The sequence below is a fragment of the Giraffa tippelskirchi genome, chromosome 1 (genome assembly GCF_054371585.1).
Source record: "Giraffa tippelskirchi isolate mGirTip1 chromosome 1, T2T-mGirTip1v1.2.pri, whole genome shotgun sequence".
In the NCBI taxonomy this organism is placed as follows: domain Eukaryota; kingdom Metazoa; phylum Chordata; class Mammalia; order Artiodactyla; family Giraffidae; genus Giraffa; species Giraffa tippelskirchi.
In genome coordinates, this window is record NC_137275.1 from 181,341,640 (window position 1) to 181,359,797 (window position 18,158).

At 46.5% G+C, this 18,158-nt stretch overlaps 1 protein-coding gene across 3 annotated transcripts in view; it reads right to left on the reverse strand.

Moving 5' to 3' along the window:
• Window positions 1-3,311: 3,311 nt before the first annotated feature.
• ANKS6 (ankyrin repeat and sterile alpha motif domain containing 6) overlaps window positions 3,312-18,158 on the reverse strand; it is a 54,023-nt gene continuing 39,176 nt past the window's right edge. Inside the window, exons 13-16 of one of the 3 annotated variants that reach the window (XM_081511962.1) lie at window positions 15,084-15,151; window positions 12,661-12,777; window positions 5,457-5,553; window positions 3,312-3,788 (exon numbers count right to left, since the gene is read on the reverse strand). In XM_081511962.1, the coding sequence (XP_081368088.1) occupies window positions 3,730-3,788; window positions 5,457-5,553; window positions 12,661-12,777; window positions 15,084-15,151 (341 nt within the window). In that variant the 3' untranslated portion in view covers window positions 3,312-3,729. Of the gene's footprint in view, window positions 3,792-5,282; window positions 5,554-12,660; window positions 12,778-15,083; window positions 15,152-18,158 lie in introns of those variants that run through there. The other 2 variants (XM_081511951.1, XR_014060073.1) reach the window with 2 other exon arrangements.

Consider the following 18,158-nt stretch of genomic DNA (forward strand, 5'->3'; position numbering starts at 1 on the left):
ATGAGACACTGAGAGCAGAAGGGGTGGAGATGACGGAGTCCCCCAATTTGTAAAGATTCTTAGCAGAAACAAAGAGAATCTCCAAGCTGTATGGGTGTGTGTGTGTGTGTGTGTGTGTAGTATTACAGTATGTCATAAACACCACTCTTCCCACACACACACACAAAGTTGTGGACAAGCTATAAAGACTAACAGTTTTGTTTTGTGGTGGCTTGGCTTATCCCAGTTCAACATTTCTGTGTGGAAAGGCAGCAAGATCGCATGGGGAGAATTCAGAGCTGAGGCCTGCATTCAGATCAACCTTCCCCCGTTACAGGGTGACCTTGGTGAGGTTAACATGTGTGCCACACTCGCCAAATTGGTGGAAAAGGGATTTTAAGGCAGACTCATGAGATTATCATGAAGGTGAGGCTACAGAAGTGCCCAGCACACCATAGCCACTTGCTCCGTAACAGTTCTCACTGGAAGAAATCTGAGCAGCATTTTATACCTTCTATGAGCAAAATCAAAGTGAGAAGACATTATTTAATATACATTTGGCAAACAAAAATCCTTCAAAGAATCAAGTCCCTGTATGGAAAAACAATAATAGAAAGAAGTGTTTGACGTTAAGGAACATGGGAACACACAGCAGAGAGAAACAAAACAGCACTTTGGTCTCTTATCATAGGATCCAGTGGCTCTGCTAAGGTCAAACCCTGTCCCAGCCACCTGGAACAAGGTCTCCCCAAAGAGGATGCCCACGCCCTGTGTCTGTGAGCCCCAGGGAGGCAGTTCCAACGGGAACTGGGAGGGACCTTACACGGAAGGGAGTTGGCTCAACCCACTGGGCAGGAAGGACTCGGAGGAGGGGCCCTGGGTGGTCCCTGCCTTAGGAAGGAAGCTGAAAAGGGGACTCACCACCCACCTCCCCTAGGGAGGAGATTCAGTCCCTGGCTGGTCCTGCAGAATTTGGTATTGACTTCAATAGGAAAGAATCAGGTCTCTTTATATGCTGAATAGGATCTGTTGGTTGAGATACGATTACCTTGCCTGAAAAAAGTACAGGTGGTACTTTACAACACCTTCAGTCTGGGCTGCAGAATCTTCCTAGGTCCCAAGCCCTCGAGACGTGATTTCTTGGAAGGTCAGTGCAGATGTCCACAACTGTCTAGCCCGGGCTGGCCTGCTTGGCAGTGTCCATAGGCAGCTCTGAGGCAAGAACAAACTGGAAGAGTTTCAGGCTTCCTTTTTGCCCTGGATCAGCTCCTGTGATCAGGCTGGAAGGCCTTCCTGCTGCTTTCTGTCCACCTTGGTGGGAATCTCAGTGACATAAACACCAGAGTTGGCCACAGCTTGAGGGTGGGGATCCACTACCAACCCTCACTGCCTCAGGGCTCCAACGCCAGCAGAGCCACCCAAGCTGCGGCTATCTCTGGCTGGAGGCTGCTGCTTCTGGCCTCACCCACCTGGCCCGACTACATCAGGGCAAGCAGGAGTAGGCAGAGGGAGAAACAGGCAGAGAGAAGATTTCAAATAGGCAACCATCGTGGAGATGTCTCACATCTGCAGAGCTCCACATAGTGTGAAAAGGGTCTTCACCTTCATCTGACCCTCAGAACACTGCCCTCCTGGGAACCAAAAGGGAAACCGAGGCTCAAGGAGGGGAAGAAACACAGTACCCATTAACATGCAGCTGAGGCAGAACCCAGTGCTAGGACTGGCTATAGATTCAGTGCTATGCGTTTCAAAGAACCAAAAATTGGAATAACAGATATCTAACATACCCCAGACAATGTTTACCCCACAAATGTCATACACTCCCTGCCTTCACACACAGTCCCCCCAACTAGGGAGCACTTTCTCTTCCCCACCTGCCAGCTGTGCTGACTCACCCTTTTGGACCCAGTCTTTCCAACAGGGCACATCCAAGCCAACCTGAGCTGTCACCCACGATGTCCTCAGAGTCAAGCACACACCTTTATTATGATTCCTCACAGGCATTTATGTGTTGGTCTCCTCTAAGATACTGTAGATTCTTTGAGAGCAGAGGTGAGTGTTTTTCACCTCTGAATCCAAAGCACAAGCAGAGGATGGGCACAGGGTAAATGCTCAGTAAATGTACGGTGGATGAAAAAGTAAATGTCCTTATAAAACTTGCGGCCTCCATGTAATGGTCTAGTGCTGAAGCAAGGAGGTGGGAGCCTTCTCCTGGCCACTGGGGACAGGGCTCAGACACGCAGCACTCGCCAGACAGGACACTTGTACCAGCACTGGAAAATGATGCTCTGACCCTGCAGGAGACGCCCTGGATGCAGAGCCCTCTGAACAGGATCCTGGCCTCTCCATCAGAGGATGCCCTCACCATGATGTCCCACTGCCAAGCAGAGAGCTGCTGGGAAGAGGCAGTTTACCAAAGACCCTGACCCAGCTGAAGGCCTTGAGTGCCCCCTGGGCCCACCCCCAGCTGCTGTGAGGCCTCATGACTGCTGCTGCCCAGTCACAGCAGGGTTTCCCTGACAGTGTTCAAGGAACTCGTCTTGCAAGAGTGCTGTGAAGCAGCATTCTGTGACCGAACATGTGGGAAATGCTACCAGTCATATCGACTCAATGGACATGAGTTTGAGCAAACTCCAGGAGATAGTGAAGGACAGGGAAGCCTAGTGTGCTGCAGCCTGGGTGGCAAAGAGTTGGACATGACTGAGCTGGCATGACTGAGCTGGCAAGGACAGTATGGCCCCCTTGAAGAGATTCCCCCATGTGTGGAGTTATAAGGATTCTGAGGTGTATACAGCAAAAATTACGTGACTGGGTTTTGACCCAGTATCTGCCTAACCTATTAAACATAGACCCTCACCCCCACTGTCACATATACATTCCCTCTCCCTTTATTTTTTATTAAAAAAACCTGTTAACATTCTATGGAAGTAGGGTTTCAAGGAACATACTTTGAGAAATGCTGATGGATCACCTCATAGGGCCACCAAGAAGTGGATGACCATGGTCCAGAAGGGTGCCAAGGATCTCTCACCAACCAGCCCACAAACTTCCTGGGAGAAAAAGACTCAGAACCACTGAGTCTAGTGAAAAAGACAAAGGAAGCAACTGCTGTGAGCCTGTTTTCCCATCTGCCAAATGAGAATAAGCAGACTATCTGTCTGGGGTCACTAGATGAGATCTTAGAGGTGTGCATTTGTGGAAAGCTGACCCCCAGCACAGCTCCTGCATGTCACAGATTCAATCAAACTTACCCAAGTGAAAGCTGTACAAATACAGGAGTGATAAAGGGCAGGAGAACAGCAAAGAATGGACACAAAACCTCACAGCACCTAACTCAGGAGTCCATGTGTATTTTAGGGACAAACAATCCTACACATACTGATAGGCTCTGAAGATATGAATACATTAAAACCATGAGAATCCCTGGTGCCTCTAGCCCCAGGAGTCTATAAGAGTCGGCAAAAGCATGGGCTCAGAAGCCCACTAGACCCAGGTCTCAGCCAGCTCCGCTCCTTCCCAGCTGGGGAACTGGCCTACAGCTCCACTCCTCCGTGTCTGTGTCCCCAGCATGCAGGATGAGGTTAATCCATGCCAGCCCCCAGGCTGGTGGTGAGGACAGATGACACTGGAGTCCAGCGGCCGCACAAAATATGTGCTCAATGACTGTGTCTCTTCAGAGAAGGTTGGGATGCGAGGAACATTTATAAAGGCATCTGTCAGTGATGTCTAAAACAAAACTTCTTTCTCCAGTCATGTGGGAAGTTGGCTTCTACAGGTGGGAGGATGAGAGGATGAAGGAGGAACAGCACCTGCTGGATCGACGGACAGGAGGGAGAACACGATGAGACTCCGGGAAGCATGGTCATGACTGCCTCTAGCAGCCAGCAGAGGGGAAAGGGGCGCTCATGGCCAGGAGAGGGGGAGATGAGGAGCTGTACGTCCTAAGAGACCAGTATGCAGCCAAGCGGAGATCACAGTAGAGGTGACAACTCTGCAAAGGCTCCCAACCACTGTGCATGTCCCACAGATCAGGTACTTGATGCACACTGGCTCTAAGCACCAACAGAGAAGCCAAGTTACCTGACCCTGGCCACATAGCTCTGGCCAGCCGCAGAGCTGGACCAGAACCCTGAGCCTGAGTGCAGAGCACACGCTCTCTCCACTTGTCCGTGCTCCCCCTCAGGACAGGACCATCCATTCATATCTTCTCTTGCTGTCCGGGTCCTCAAGGGTGGGGACTGGATCTGATTCATCTCTGCACCCCCAGCACATGGCAGAAATGCAGCAAGTGTTGGTCGAATGAATTACATGCTTGAAAACACTTCAGAAACCTGTTGGACCTAAAAGCCAAAGTCCCTTTCCCAGAATATGACACAGTAGAAAACTACACGAGCTGATTCCCTCCTGAGGAATGTGGCCTGAGGAAAAATTCCAAATTCGCCTAGAAAATGTGAGCACCTAAGTCCTTCTACAATGTAATATATATGAGTCTTCTGCTCCCACTCAAAGTGGAAAAGCCCTACAGTGTTATGGGGTGAGCAGCGTGGAATATCAGAGCATTGTCTTGCCTGACCACAGACAAGGAGACTGAAGGTCAGGAAGGAAAAGAGATTCCTCAAGGTGACACCTTGGGCCTCCCCCTTTTTCCTATATAAAAGGCTGCCTCTGCAAGAAAGAAAAATGCATTCAACATACACATCCTGAACAGCTGTTGTGTGTTGTCTGCAGCAGGTGCAGAGACGTGCTAAAGCAGAACACAGAACAGTAAGGGGCCCCAGTGGCTGGAGGAGTGAGTTCTGTGTAAGGGAGCTGAGAAAGGCTTCATTTTATAGGCGACATTAGGGACCATTAGGGATAAGTTAGAAGGTCTAAGGGAAGATTCGGAAAACTGGCTAATCTTGCCCCAAAATATGTGTTCCCCCAACTAAGTACAGAGTTCTGTATGTGAGGCCACTACCTGAACAATGACTACACTTCCCAGTCTCCTCTGCATCCAGGTGGGGCCACGTGACTATGAGTGGCCGATGGGACATAAGATGGAGGAACCAATGGAATGTAAGCAGTTAAGAGCAAGACAGCTAAGAAATGGCTATGCCTTCTTCACCATCCCTTTCCCCTCTGCCAGCCAGAAACAAAGCCTCGGAAGGCCCCAGGAATGGCAGAGCCACAGATTAAAAGAGCGGGGTCCCTGAATCACCATGTGCTTCTGCCAAGCAGAAGCAGCCAGACTGGACTTCATGGGAGAATAAGTCCACCGTGTCGGAGTTTTGTTACGCAACAAGCATCACCAACTACTACAGCAGGGAGGGGAAAATGGGTGTTTCAGGCAGTGGGACTAAGGCACAGTGGTGTGACAAGGCATAGTGTGTTTCAGGGAATGGGGAAGGTCTGATGATGGCGGGAGCATCGGCCATGTGAAGAGGATACTGAGATTCAGAAATCTCACGCTGCTGACCACAAGGAGGAGGGTCACGTACAGGGATTGTTTCCAGGGGCCCTGGTGTTGCTGGCGCTACTCTCGAAGGAAGAGTGGAAATTGTGAATGGTTTCCTGCAAAATCTGCCTCTCGCGTCCCTGTGGAGGAAATTGAAAACAGACACAGAAAGTCTTGTTAAATCTTTTAACCATTAATTCAGTTGACACAGTGCTGTTAACATTTAACTCATACTTGAAAAACCCATGGGTGTCTTGGGGAAAACAAATTACCTAATTGAAAGAGCACTAGGTTTAATAAAAACATTCTGAGTCAGCATCCACAAACACAGCATGCCAGGGCTGGAGGGCCCCCCAAGATGCAGAGGTCCAATCTCCCAGAGGAGGATGGGCAGCAGAACCCAGAGAGCAGGCATGACTTATCCTGGGTCATTTGGCCCAGAACAGACATCTCCTACCCTGCCCTGCTCTGTGCATATTTCCAGCCATATTTCCAGGGAATTTTCCAGGAGCCGAAATTGCTGATACAGACTCAGAGTCTGAACTGCCTTGACTCCCCCTTGTCCAAAGGATGACAGATCCATCTCCATAGTGATTCACTTCTCACCCCATCCTTGCAGACTCCCCTCCTAGTTGCCACCCTTTACACACACATTTTAAGATGGGAAAAGAGGGGGGATGTGGACATTTCTTTAAGTCCAAAGAACATCCTCACTGAATACATAACTGAGAGGCAGTGATACACAGAGATTAATAACAGAGACTGGAATCAAACAGCCTGGGTTCAAATCCCAACCCCTCCCATTTACAAGCTGGGTTACCTTGAGCTAGGAACTTCATCTCTCTGTGACTTAATTTCTATAAAATGAGGTTGATAATTGTAACTCAAAGGGTGCTGCTGACATTGGGCTGTGGGTGGGTAGCAGGAGGCTAGCATGTCCTGACCTCAGAGGGCAGCAGTGTAAATTAAAAATATATTTTTAAACCAACAAATAAATGTGGTCAAAATCTAAAGTAAAATAGACAGCCAGTGGGAGTTTGCTGTGTGACACAGGGAGCTCAACCCAGTGTTCTGTGACAACCTAGAGGGGTGGGATGGGGTGGGAGATGGGAGGGAGGTTCAAGAGGGAGGGGACATATGTATGCCTGTGGCTGATTCATGATGATGTATGGCAGAAACCAGCACAATATTGTAGAGCAAGTATCCTTCAATAAATTTTTTAAAAATAAAGCAAATTAAAAGTGAATAATCTCTGGAAAACTATTCCCTGCCAAGAGTAGGGGGAAAAAAAACCTCTACCAAACATGACTAGACTTTAACCTTCCTCTTCTTTCATTTCATGGACTGCCCTTTCCAGATCCCCAAGCAGGGACCTCTACTGCTGATGAGGCTCCTGGACACCCGGAAGGACAGGAAGAGTCTCCCTTCACACAACCCATCCCAGCACCTGGAAAAGTGCCTTCAGGATTCCATCAACACACACCTAAAGGCTATGGGGCAAAGGTCAGAACATCAGAGGTGGGGTCAGAGGACCCCGAATCCCTACTCCACCACTCACTCTGTCCCAGGCGTGACCCCACGCTGCTGAGTTTCTACATCTGTAATAGGGGGAAGGCATTGCATGCTGGTGCTGTGAAGTGGCTCAACCTGAGATAATGAATGGGGGTGATACGGGTGTGCAAACTGCAGAGGGCTAAAAAATAAATAGAGGGGATGACAACCGTGTCATTATTAGACCACCTTAGCCTTAATTGCTTGAGAAATGAAGTCAGGGTGAGACAGGGTTCCAGCGCGCTCCTAACCTCAGGAGTGAGTCGTAGATGATGAAAACCATAATCACCCCCTGCATCCACAGCTGATTGAAGACGATAATGATAATTGCCCTTTAAAAACCCCAGACTTCAAAGGACCATCCAGATAATTCTCAAAAGAAAAAAAGCAAATGGCCATTAAAAGTAGAAAAAAAAAATGTTCAGTCTATCTAGTAGTTAAAGAAATGCAAATTAACACAAGGCATACTTCTTGGCCTATCAAATTAATAAAAAGTAAAAAGCAAATGGATAGTACCCAGTGCTGGCAAGGGTGCCCCCGGAACTTATATCCACAGCTGGTGCAGATGTTTACCAGCTCTTTCTGAAAGGTATTTCAGGATAAAGTACTATATACCTTGATTTAGACTATTTGACTCCATAATTTCACTTTTGTTTTTTTAGATATCTGTTCTGAGGAGATAATTAGAAAGGCTCATACATGAAGTTGCCCACTGCAGCACTATTTATAGAAAGTTTGGATATCTATGTATCCAACAAGTAGGGATTAAAGGAAAATATTTTTAGTACATCCTAGCAGATTTATTTTATTATATTAAAAAAGAGTTCTTAATGACATGGGTAACTGCATATATTTAACATTAAACGCAGTAAGTAGAATATAAAGTTATAGATTTAAATTTATCTCAGCCACATAAAGAAAAATACTCAGCACAAAACACTGCATAGTGATCTTCCCAAATACCAACAGCGTTGGCCTCTGGGTGGCTAGACTGTGATTCCTTTGTAAGTTCTTTTCCCCTTTCTGGTACTGCATAAATTTAGTACAACGAATATACACAGCTTTGATAACCACAAAAAAATGGGAATGGAAAGAAGCAATGTCTTAGGACCAACTAAAGGTGAAACTCAGGCTATCATTTCTGGTTAACCTTCTCCAATATACCACTTGTTTGAAACTAACAAACTAATAAGCAGACTCTGCTTATTCATAACTCGAATACTGAGGTGGGTTCATCAGGAAGTCAAATGGCTTGCAGGCTGAGGGGCCACACTGCTTTGCTAATATTCGTATGGCTGAGCCAGGTTTTGGGTGAATATTCATTAAAACAAAATTTTTTCGGCTAAAATATTCAAACTTTTTTGACTATGTAAGAAATACATTTTACATCACAACCCATGTAAATTGATGCAACCGAAACAAGCTTTAGTCTTCTTACCTGCAGAGAAAGTTGATATTTTCTACTCTATTCTATTTCCTTTGTTAAAATGCTGCTCATGAACTACTAAAAAATTGATTCCACAAACCCCCAGTGTGCTGTGGACTACAGCTAGAAAGACATAGGGGTGAGGGGCAAGGAGAGCTGGGCTTATCCTCTCCCACGTGTCCTGAGTTCTCAGATACATACAGAGCCTTTGAACCACAGTGGGTACTCTCTTGGCCAAGGTTGGGTTTCAGAAGTAAAAGGATGAACATTAGGAGAAGCTCACGCCCTGGAGCAATCAAAGAGACAGGAGTCGGAGTCAGGTGGGTACAGCCCAGAAGAGAAGCGGCCCCAGGCATCCAAAGAGCTCTTAGAAGCCACACTCAGCCTGAGAAATACTTTGCTCTTTCTAAGCACAGACTTGCCATGGTGACCTAGAGTAGGGAAGATACACTTGCTTTTGTGACATTCAGCTTCTCCCAATCACATCTTTGTTCTCAGATACAGTTGATACACACGGTCCTCATTTCCACAGGATGCTGTCTGGCACTGCTGACCCTCCAATAATAGGGCTATTATCCAGCGATCAATTCAGATCAGCCCCTTCCCCTTGCACCGATCTCCATGGGGGATCGCTTGACTTTGCAGTGTGGACACTGCCTGTGGGGAGGACATGGATGTCCTGGCATGTTGGAAGCACCTGGGATCTTTCAGCTGGGAGGTGGTCAGCTGAGGGTTCCAAGGAAGATCACTGTTATGGGTTAAATGTTTGTGTCCTGTGTTGAAACCCTAACCCCTCAAGTGATGGTGGTGTTAGGAGGTGGGGCCTTTGGGAGGTGATTAGGATTAGGTGAGGTCATAAGGGTGGGGCTCCTGTGATGCCATCCCTATGAGAAGAGATAAAGAGAGATTTTGCTTCTATTTTGGGCCACATGAGGACATGAGAAGATGGCAACGTGCAACTTGGAAGAAAAGCCTCACCAAACTCAACCACTCTGGCACTCTGATCTTGGACTCCCAGTCTCCATACTATGAGAATTAAACTTCAATTTATAAGCCACCCCATCTAAGGTACTTTGTTTTGCAGCCTGAACGATGACAATCACCAACAGCTGTTACTCTGCTTCTCTTGATGGGGCCCTGTTTACTAAACAAGGAGAAGGGGGAGGCCAATGGATTTGAGAGAAAACTAAAAAAAAAGTTTCCTAGTCTTCACAGACTTTAAGAAAAATATCCTCCTTTGGAGTGGGGCTCAAGACGTCATATCATCCACTCTGACGATGACTATCAAGTTGCCTAAGATTTGCAAACCAACCCAGTGTGTATTCTTTTTGTGATTCTGGACCAACGAGGCCATGGCCACAGAAGGCAGAGGGGAGGTTCCAGAAATGCTGGCAGTTATCATCTACCAAGACTCAGACCCTGCTCCAATGACACTCAGCTCCAGTCTTCCCATGCCCTCTAAGGTCCTTACTGGCCCTCCATCTAGAACCTCTTTTGTCCTTCCTTTTTGACTGGTCTAGGCTTGGCTTTCCTCACCTCCATCCTCTCCTCAGCTCACACGTCTGGCCCTTGCAGGCCTGAAGAAGGAAGGGTCCTAACTCCTGAGCTAGAGCCTCCTCACCATCACTCACCTTGTCCTCTCTCACACAAGCCTCTGTGTACTTGACTGGGTTACCCTCGACCATGCTGGGAGCCCTAGCCCTAATCTGTCTCCTCTGGCCTCCTCTCACACCAGGCTCCTTGCTCTCCATGATTCAGCCACTTCTTTAGTTCTTTTCGTTAATTAATTTTTAAAAACTTTTGGCCACACTGCACAGCATGTGGGATCTTAGTTCCCTGACTAGGGATTGAACCCCTGCCTTCTGTAGTGAAAGCCTGGAGTCTTACCACTGGACCACCAGGGAAGTCCCCTTTAGTTCTTTAAATACACCACACATGTCAGTGCAGCTCCTGTGAACATGTGCTTCCCTCTGCCTATACCCTTCTTCTACCCCTTTGCCAGGTGGTTCTTATCTTCCTTCAGATGGCGGCCCTCCTGCCCTTCTCCAGGGATGTCTTCCAGGCCCTTGCCTTACCAGGCCCCACCCTCTCACCGGGAGCTCTTATAGCAGTTTTCCTCTCTTGTGCTTGTGGATTACACCAAGGCAGGACAGCACACAGGTCAGGACACAGACAATGGGTTCTAATCCTGGCTCTGCCACTAACTGACTGGGTGATTATGGGCAAGTTCCCTGACCTCTCTGTGCCTCAGTTCCCACATCTGTAAACTGGAACCAACCTCAGAGGCCTTCCGTGAGGGTGACATGAATGACTAGATGTGATGTGCTCAGAGTGATTCTCGGTGCTCAGAGTGATTCTCGGTGCTCAGCACTCACCCAGTACCTGGGACATGGCAGAGTCAAAGGACAATTTTTTCACGCATAAATCAATGGTCCAAAGACTTTAGTGCTGGCTTCGGGTGATCCACCCACAGTAAGCCACCCTAAGGTTTCTGTTCCCTGGATGAACCCTTCCTAGCAGCCAAGACCTGCCCACCTCCTGCCCTTCATGTCTAAGGGAAGAGCAGAAATGGTGCTGGTCTGGGAGTCAGGGCTCACAGTTCCTCTCAGAGCTTCTGCTTCCCTCTCTGTAAAGTGAGGCAGTGAGTGTCCTGAACAGGTGAGCAGAATCAAGGAAGAGACTCTACTTACAGAGCAAAAAGAACACACAGCAAAGACCTGCAGGAAAATGCTCAGGCTCACATACATGGGTAGCAATGCCAACCACAACATTTGGAAGGCCCACTTCACAGTCTTGATGTTGTTGGTTAGTCTCTAAGTTGTGTCTGACTCTTTTGTGACCTCATGGACTGGAGCCAGCCAGGCTGCTCTGTCCATGGGATTTCCCAGGCAAGAATACTGGTGTGGGTTCCCATTTCTTTCTCCAGGGGAATCTTCCTGACCCGAGGACTGAATCTGCGTCTCCTGCATTGGCAGGCAGATTCTTTACCACTGAGCTAGCAGGGAAACCCACCCCACAGGCTACAGACAAGCAAAACAGCAATGACAACAATGGCAATAAAACCAGCCCCCAACCTGAGTGAGCTAGGAGCGGGTTGGGGAAGGGCGGCAGGGTTGGCTGGAGGAGCTGCCTCCATATAGACCCGCCCTCCCCATCCCCAACTCTGCTCCTGGGCTGAACAAGGGAGGTGTGAGGGTACCAGCCGCCCAAATTAACTAAGGAAATGTACGTGGAGTGATCTGTGAATGACAAAATGCTACATGGATATTCACTTGCCATTGTCACTACCGGTCCAATCAATATTTCTGTGCCTACCCGGCAACATATAGACAGAACCATAAAACAGTCACAATCTCTGACATAACCTCATGTTGTGGAACACGGCCTGAGGAACAAGACAACAGAAGAAAAAGCATAAAGGCAGAGAAGTCCATTCTGGTACTATTTATAATGGTACATCCATTATTGCCCAATGAGTGAGGAGCTGTAAGGCAAAGTGTGAAGAAGCATCATCTAAGCAAGTATATTGGTTTGGCCAAAACCTTTGTTCGGATTTTTCAGTAAGCTGCTACGGAATAAGAGACAATAAAATCCAGCCCACAGTAGAAGAAAAGGCAGAAGGCAAAGGAATGTGAATAGCCCAAGAGCAATTATACAGTTGCAGAGTGACTGGTGCCTCGTTTCTGTGTTTTGTTTGCTTTTTGCATATGTGCCTTGGGTGGGTGGGTGGGGGCATTGCTAATCTTTAGCTTTAAAGCTGATGACAAAAGTGCAAGATGCCAACAATAACAACAGTGACTGGCAGATCTCTGTGTGCCAGGTGCTCTGCTGAGCATCTCAGTTCTGGCAGTCAGCCCATCACCCCTACCCTCTAGACCAGAAAGCTAGGCTCAGAGAGGGGTGCAACTTGCCCAGGGTCACTGTAAGTGGAGGAGCTGGGTCAGCCTGACTTGGGGGCCTGTCTTCATCAACTTCCACTGTGCTCCAGAGGGCAAAACCCAGCCCTGTGGGTTGAGATGATTGGAGGGAATATTTAAGTTGGATCTAAAGAGAAACCATCTTATGAGAAGAGAGGCCTGGAAAAGGAACAGACATACTGGAAGGTAGTGACCCACTGGCCATGAGAAGTGTGTGAGCAGGGCCAGCCTCCACCAGGTATGTGGGGGAGACAAAAATCAGACCATGAAGGTCCCTGGAACACCAGGGCCAAGGATCCTAGTGAAGCTCTCAGCTATTTGAAACAGAAAAAAAAAAGGATTGGGAACAATACCTTGCCTGCATTCAGTTCAGAAATTGCTGCCAAAATCTGCTGCCTGGATCCATCTGTCTTAATACCCAGCTCCTTCAAGTCGCCGTCGGTGAGTGTGAGGAATGCTTCCATATCCACCTGGGGAGAGAGAGGGAGATTTGCTACCATCTGCTCGGTGCCACACCTCTTTTTTTACCAACCACAACCGGACTATCATGATTATGAGCTATTAGTGCTTATTAGTAGTGAATTAATGATGATTTACTACTTTCAATTACCAGCTTTATGCTGAATGTTTATTTGAAAATATCATTAAGAATAAACTCTCCTCAGTTCTCACCCTGGAATTTTTAGAAGTGCATTCTGGAAAGACTCTGAAAACAAGACAAGCAAGGGAAGTCTCTGAGACAGTAATCTGGGTGACCAGAGTGGTAGAAAGCCAAGTCCTGCCAATAGAAAGTTCATTGCAATGTTGCTGCACTTTGAACAGTATAGGATACTGCACAGAAAATATGAGTATATGGTGGTACTCACCGTGTTTAGCCCCCAAGGACAAGAGAGATGCAGACTGTGGAAAGACAGAGTGAGAAAACAAACAAGCAGAAGCAATAAAGGCAAGAAAGACTGTGGAGAACCAAGCATCTCAAAGCTGTTTGATCCCTGGTTTTTACCGGAGAAATTCTAGCATTTCTGGCATCCCTGCCAGGGCCTCAGCTCCAGGAGAAATTTCTTCCCTTTCTTTCAATTTTCATTTTACTTTCCTGGATTGAAAAAAAAAATCTTGAACCAAGTTTGAGTCAGTGGGGAAGGGTCTGGCTCCCATACCCAACTCCATGCTCTCTCTGAGATGCCGAGAGGGCCCCTCTGATAACAATAAGCTCCCTGCAGCTCTCTGGGGCTTTACAGATCACACGACACTGACAAGCTGAAGGAACAGGTGATGTGGTTTTGATGGAAGACACCTGCCTCCTGACCCTACTGGACATTCCCGTCCCCCCACCACCCCAGACCTGAGGCAGGGACCCCACGCCCAGCCTGAGTGTGGGTCCCCGTGGCCAGCTCCTCAGAAAGTGTGGAAGACATGAAATCAAAGCAGGCAGCCATCTGCAAACAGGAAAGATTTTTTTGACAACAAGAAAAACTGCCACTGAAGTTTAAGGCATCGAGAAGGCAGGAAGGACAGACTGGATAGGGCAGAAGAGCAAAAAAAGGAAGAAAGTCGTGGCACCCCTGACTTCTTCTTGAACCGAAACACAAACTCCTTAACTGGGTCTCGAGCTTGCTAGAGACAAAGAGGGAGTCTCATGCTACATTAACTGTGACTGTTGTCGTGTACTAAACTGGGCACTAGAATGTTCTAAGCCAGTGACTGTACCCTGGTAGCTAATGGGCCCACTGAGGAGTTTTATTTCGCTGACAGTAAAAATTTTAACATCTTATTGAGATGTAATTCACTTACCATACAATTCACCCATTTAAAGTGTACAACTCAATGATTTTTTTAGTACAGAGTTGCGCAATCGTCACCACACTTAATTTTAGAGCATTTTCATCACCCCAAAAAAGAAAACCCATACTCATTAGCAATCACTCCCATTCTCTCCTCCCCACATTCCCTGGCAACCACTAATCTACTTTCTGTCTCTACAGATTTGCCTATTCTGGACATTGCATATAAATGGAGTCATACCATATGTGGCCTTTTGTGACTAACTTCTTTCACTTAGCACAGTGTCTTCAAGGCTCATCTGTTTTGTAGAGTGTATCAGTACTTCTTTCTTTTTAATGGCCAAGCTACATTCCAAGGTAGAGTGATAACAAATTTTATTTATTTATTCATCAATCGATGGGCATTTGGGCTATTTCTGCCTTTTGGCTAGTATGAATAGTGCTGCTATGAACATTGTTTGAATGTATGCTTTCAATTATTGTGGGTATATACCTACCTAGGAGTGGGATTACTGGGTCATATGGTAATTCTCTTCAACATTTTGAGAAACTGCCAAACTGCAGAACAGTAATTTTTAAAAATGTGATTGCGAGTGCTTTTAGGATTATGAGTGTGAGCAAATAGGAACTCTCTTAGATTAATAGACTCTTTATGCCCATATACTTAACACAGATTGATTAGAGTTTGCTTTTAATCTACTTTAAACCTAAAAACTGGCTAGGCAATCCCCTTCAACTAAAGGAGAACAGAACAGACACAAACTTTACTACAGAGAGCAGAACTCAAAATTACAAAATTTTATTACAACAAAACAGGCCATAAGGTCCCCAGGATTTCACTGTTATGAATGAACCAAATGTGCTGAACACGAATTCTATTTCTTTAGCCATCTCAATGAAAAAGATCAATCCAGGCTTAAAGAATGACAACCTACATATTTAGACAACTGTTTTATGCTAAGATTTAAATGGACACTCAAAAAGAATATTCTTACCTCTTGCTCCTCAAAAATGGGCTGATATTTCTCAAGTGATAATTTCTTAAGGATTCCAGTCAGTTCATCTTCAAGAGGGAAAGAATGTAAAATAAGATATTTTAGAATTTAGTAAAATTGCCTCAAGAGTGATCGTCAAACTTTCATGAAGTCGTGGTAATCTTATTTCAAATGAAATTCTACAAGAAGCCCTGACACAGAAAGCAGATCTACACTGCACTCCTGGGGTATAGCTGCAGGTGGGTCTCGAGCCACGTGCTGGTCATACTCCTCCCTCAGGGCAGGCTCCCGGCACTCCCCAAACCCCAGATCGGGCTGTGAAGACAGAAGATGGGGAGCTTCACGGCTAGGCTGACTCTCCAATGGCTGCAACCACCAGGTTCTTAGAGTTCTAGCTTCTGGGCCTAAAACCTCGTGCTCTATCCAAGAACAATTTTAAATTATGATTTCTCGACTGCTGTTAGCTACATTTGGAATAAACACTAAGACTAGCACCCCTCAGCTAGACAGAGAAAGACCTGGAGAGAATAGGCAGGTGGGCTTCAGAGTCAAGGTCTGGTTTAAGCATTTGGAGACTGTGGTCTTCCTGAAGAAAAGGCGGGTCTGAGTGGAACAGGAGAGCCAGATGGACACAGACCCGGGGAAAACAGAAGATCTGGGGGATCAAGTTATCAGAGCAGGGAGGGAGACAGGGAAGGAGACAAGACCAGCATCTGGGGGGCTTAGAGAAACATCCATTCACACATTCAAAAGGGGTTTACCAGACTAGGCACTGGGGACTCAATAGGGACCAAAACAGACCACAAGCAAGCTGACAGGTCAGTAAGGAAAAACAGAGCAGGGTTGGGGAGGTTGACAGGGGATGTGAGAATGTTGTTTTATAGACGGTGGTCAGGGAAGGCCTCTCAGGAGGTGACATTTTAGCAGCAAATGAAGGAGAGAGCTGTGCAGACACCAAGGCGAAGAGCACTGGCAGCATCCAGGCAGAGAGAACAGCAAGTGCAAAGGTCCTAGGGTAGTGGGTGCAGCTTACAGAAGAGTGGACTGGGGGTTAGGTGGTCAGAGGTCCACTCATTCATCATCCAGCAATGGCTACTGTGCCTGCTACATGCTGGGAATGCAAGTAGAGACAGGTCCCTGTGGTAAAGGAACTCAACATGACTGGAAAGATATACTGAAGAGGGTGACAGATGATGCACCGTGCTCACCATCAGGAACCCTGTACCGGATACCCATTTGCTCTTAACAACCCCACAAGGCAGACCCTATTACTGCTCCCATTACAGATGAGGAAGGCACAGAAAGCTGGGTACCATATCTCAGGTGAGATCACACCACTAACCCATAGCACAGTGGGGATTCAAACCCAGTGGTGTAGCTACCAGGCCTCTGCCACACACCACTCTGCCACCTCTCCCACAGGTGATGAGCACATGGTGAAGGGCATGACTAAGGGGACAGAGAGGACAGCTGACCAGCCAAAGGGACCAGAGAAGCTTCACAGAAGAGCTGCTAATGAGCTATGGTGTTATGAGATGAAATTAGCCCCAGCCCACACATAATCCATTATAGATTCAGGATGCCTATAATGCTGTTCCCTCCATGAGTCTCTCTTCACATTTGTGTGCTGGCTTTCTGGGAGGGGGAATGTACGCATGTATGTAGATACAAAACTCTACAGCAGATTTTACTGATGTAAGGATGTACGTGCACAATTTATATAAGATAATAAATTACATGATTCTCTATGTTATAAACTCCATATAGCCAATGCCTTCATTGGGTATCAGGCATTTCACTGAATGCCTTCACTGATTTTTGCGTCATTCTTGTAGCCAGAGCCAATGAGTATAGTTCCTACATGAAGGCTAGCTGATGCTTCTGTTTAGGTGAAAACATGAGATGAAATGAAACAAAGACAAATGTTAGAACTTCATGTGAGCAACTTTGCTCAATCAGATAAAGGTTTTCAAATCCTGAAAAACTATTTAGACTGTTTTCTCAATTTTCAGTGCTAGAACAGCTATAGACATGACACTTTAAAGTTTAACCTGCATAATTAACATTGTCTAGATGATATCCAGATGATCAATAAATTGAACATTAAATCAAGTCCTGGTGGGTATTTGCTGATTTCCATGGTGTAAATACACCATCATGGCTGATTTCAACCTGCTAATGTCATGTTCCTGGAAATGGAACTGGGAAAGACGCACAGAAGTAACATCAATATGCAGTATTCCCACCATGAAGAGAAAAGAGACATAAGAACGTCAAGAGCACAGATATTAGAATGCAGTAAAAGATAGTAAATAATATATTTTGATTTAAATGCCACATACCTTAACATGTAGCATAATCAGCTTAACTATAAATTCATGTAATTTGACTTGACGTCTGTTTTTCAATACATATTTCTGTTGTTGTTGTAACTTGACTTTTAACAGCTGTGTTTAATTGCCAGCTCATATGTTTCCTATAAATTTAACAATCGGCTCTGGCCCAACTGCACGCAGAGCTCAGTCCCTGCAACCTGGCCCGAGTGCCACTCTTCAGTGAAGCCCACCATGATGCTCCATGCCTTGCTGGTAACACAGGTTTAATCCCACCTTGCGCTGTAATCATTTAATGTTGTTATGCAGAATGTATCTGAATCCCCAGCCCGACGAGTGATCAGGACACCAGCACAGGTTACGGCTCCCAGCGCTGCCCCAGTAACCTTCATGGAATGAATGTGAAGCTTACACGACATTGTCATCACCTCACCATTTCCTTCAGGAAGAGCGAACAGAGGGACACAGGTGGGAGCATGAGCTGGGCAAAGGCTTGCACGTGGCCCTTCACTGAGGCTACAGGTTTTCCACAAAAGTATCAAGAATGGCTCTTTAGTGATGGACTTCAGGCTCTGGTCTGTGATAATCTAATGCCTGCAGAACAAGGGTCTTGCTGCCTGGGGACCCAGAAACCCCAGGAAGCAAAAGTAGGCTTTCTAAGCTAGAGAAAGTAACCTTAAAAAAATTTGCTCTCAATTCCTCCTCTGTTTTTTATCCCAATGAGGCTCTGCAAACGTTTTTT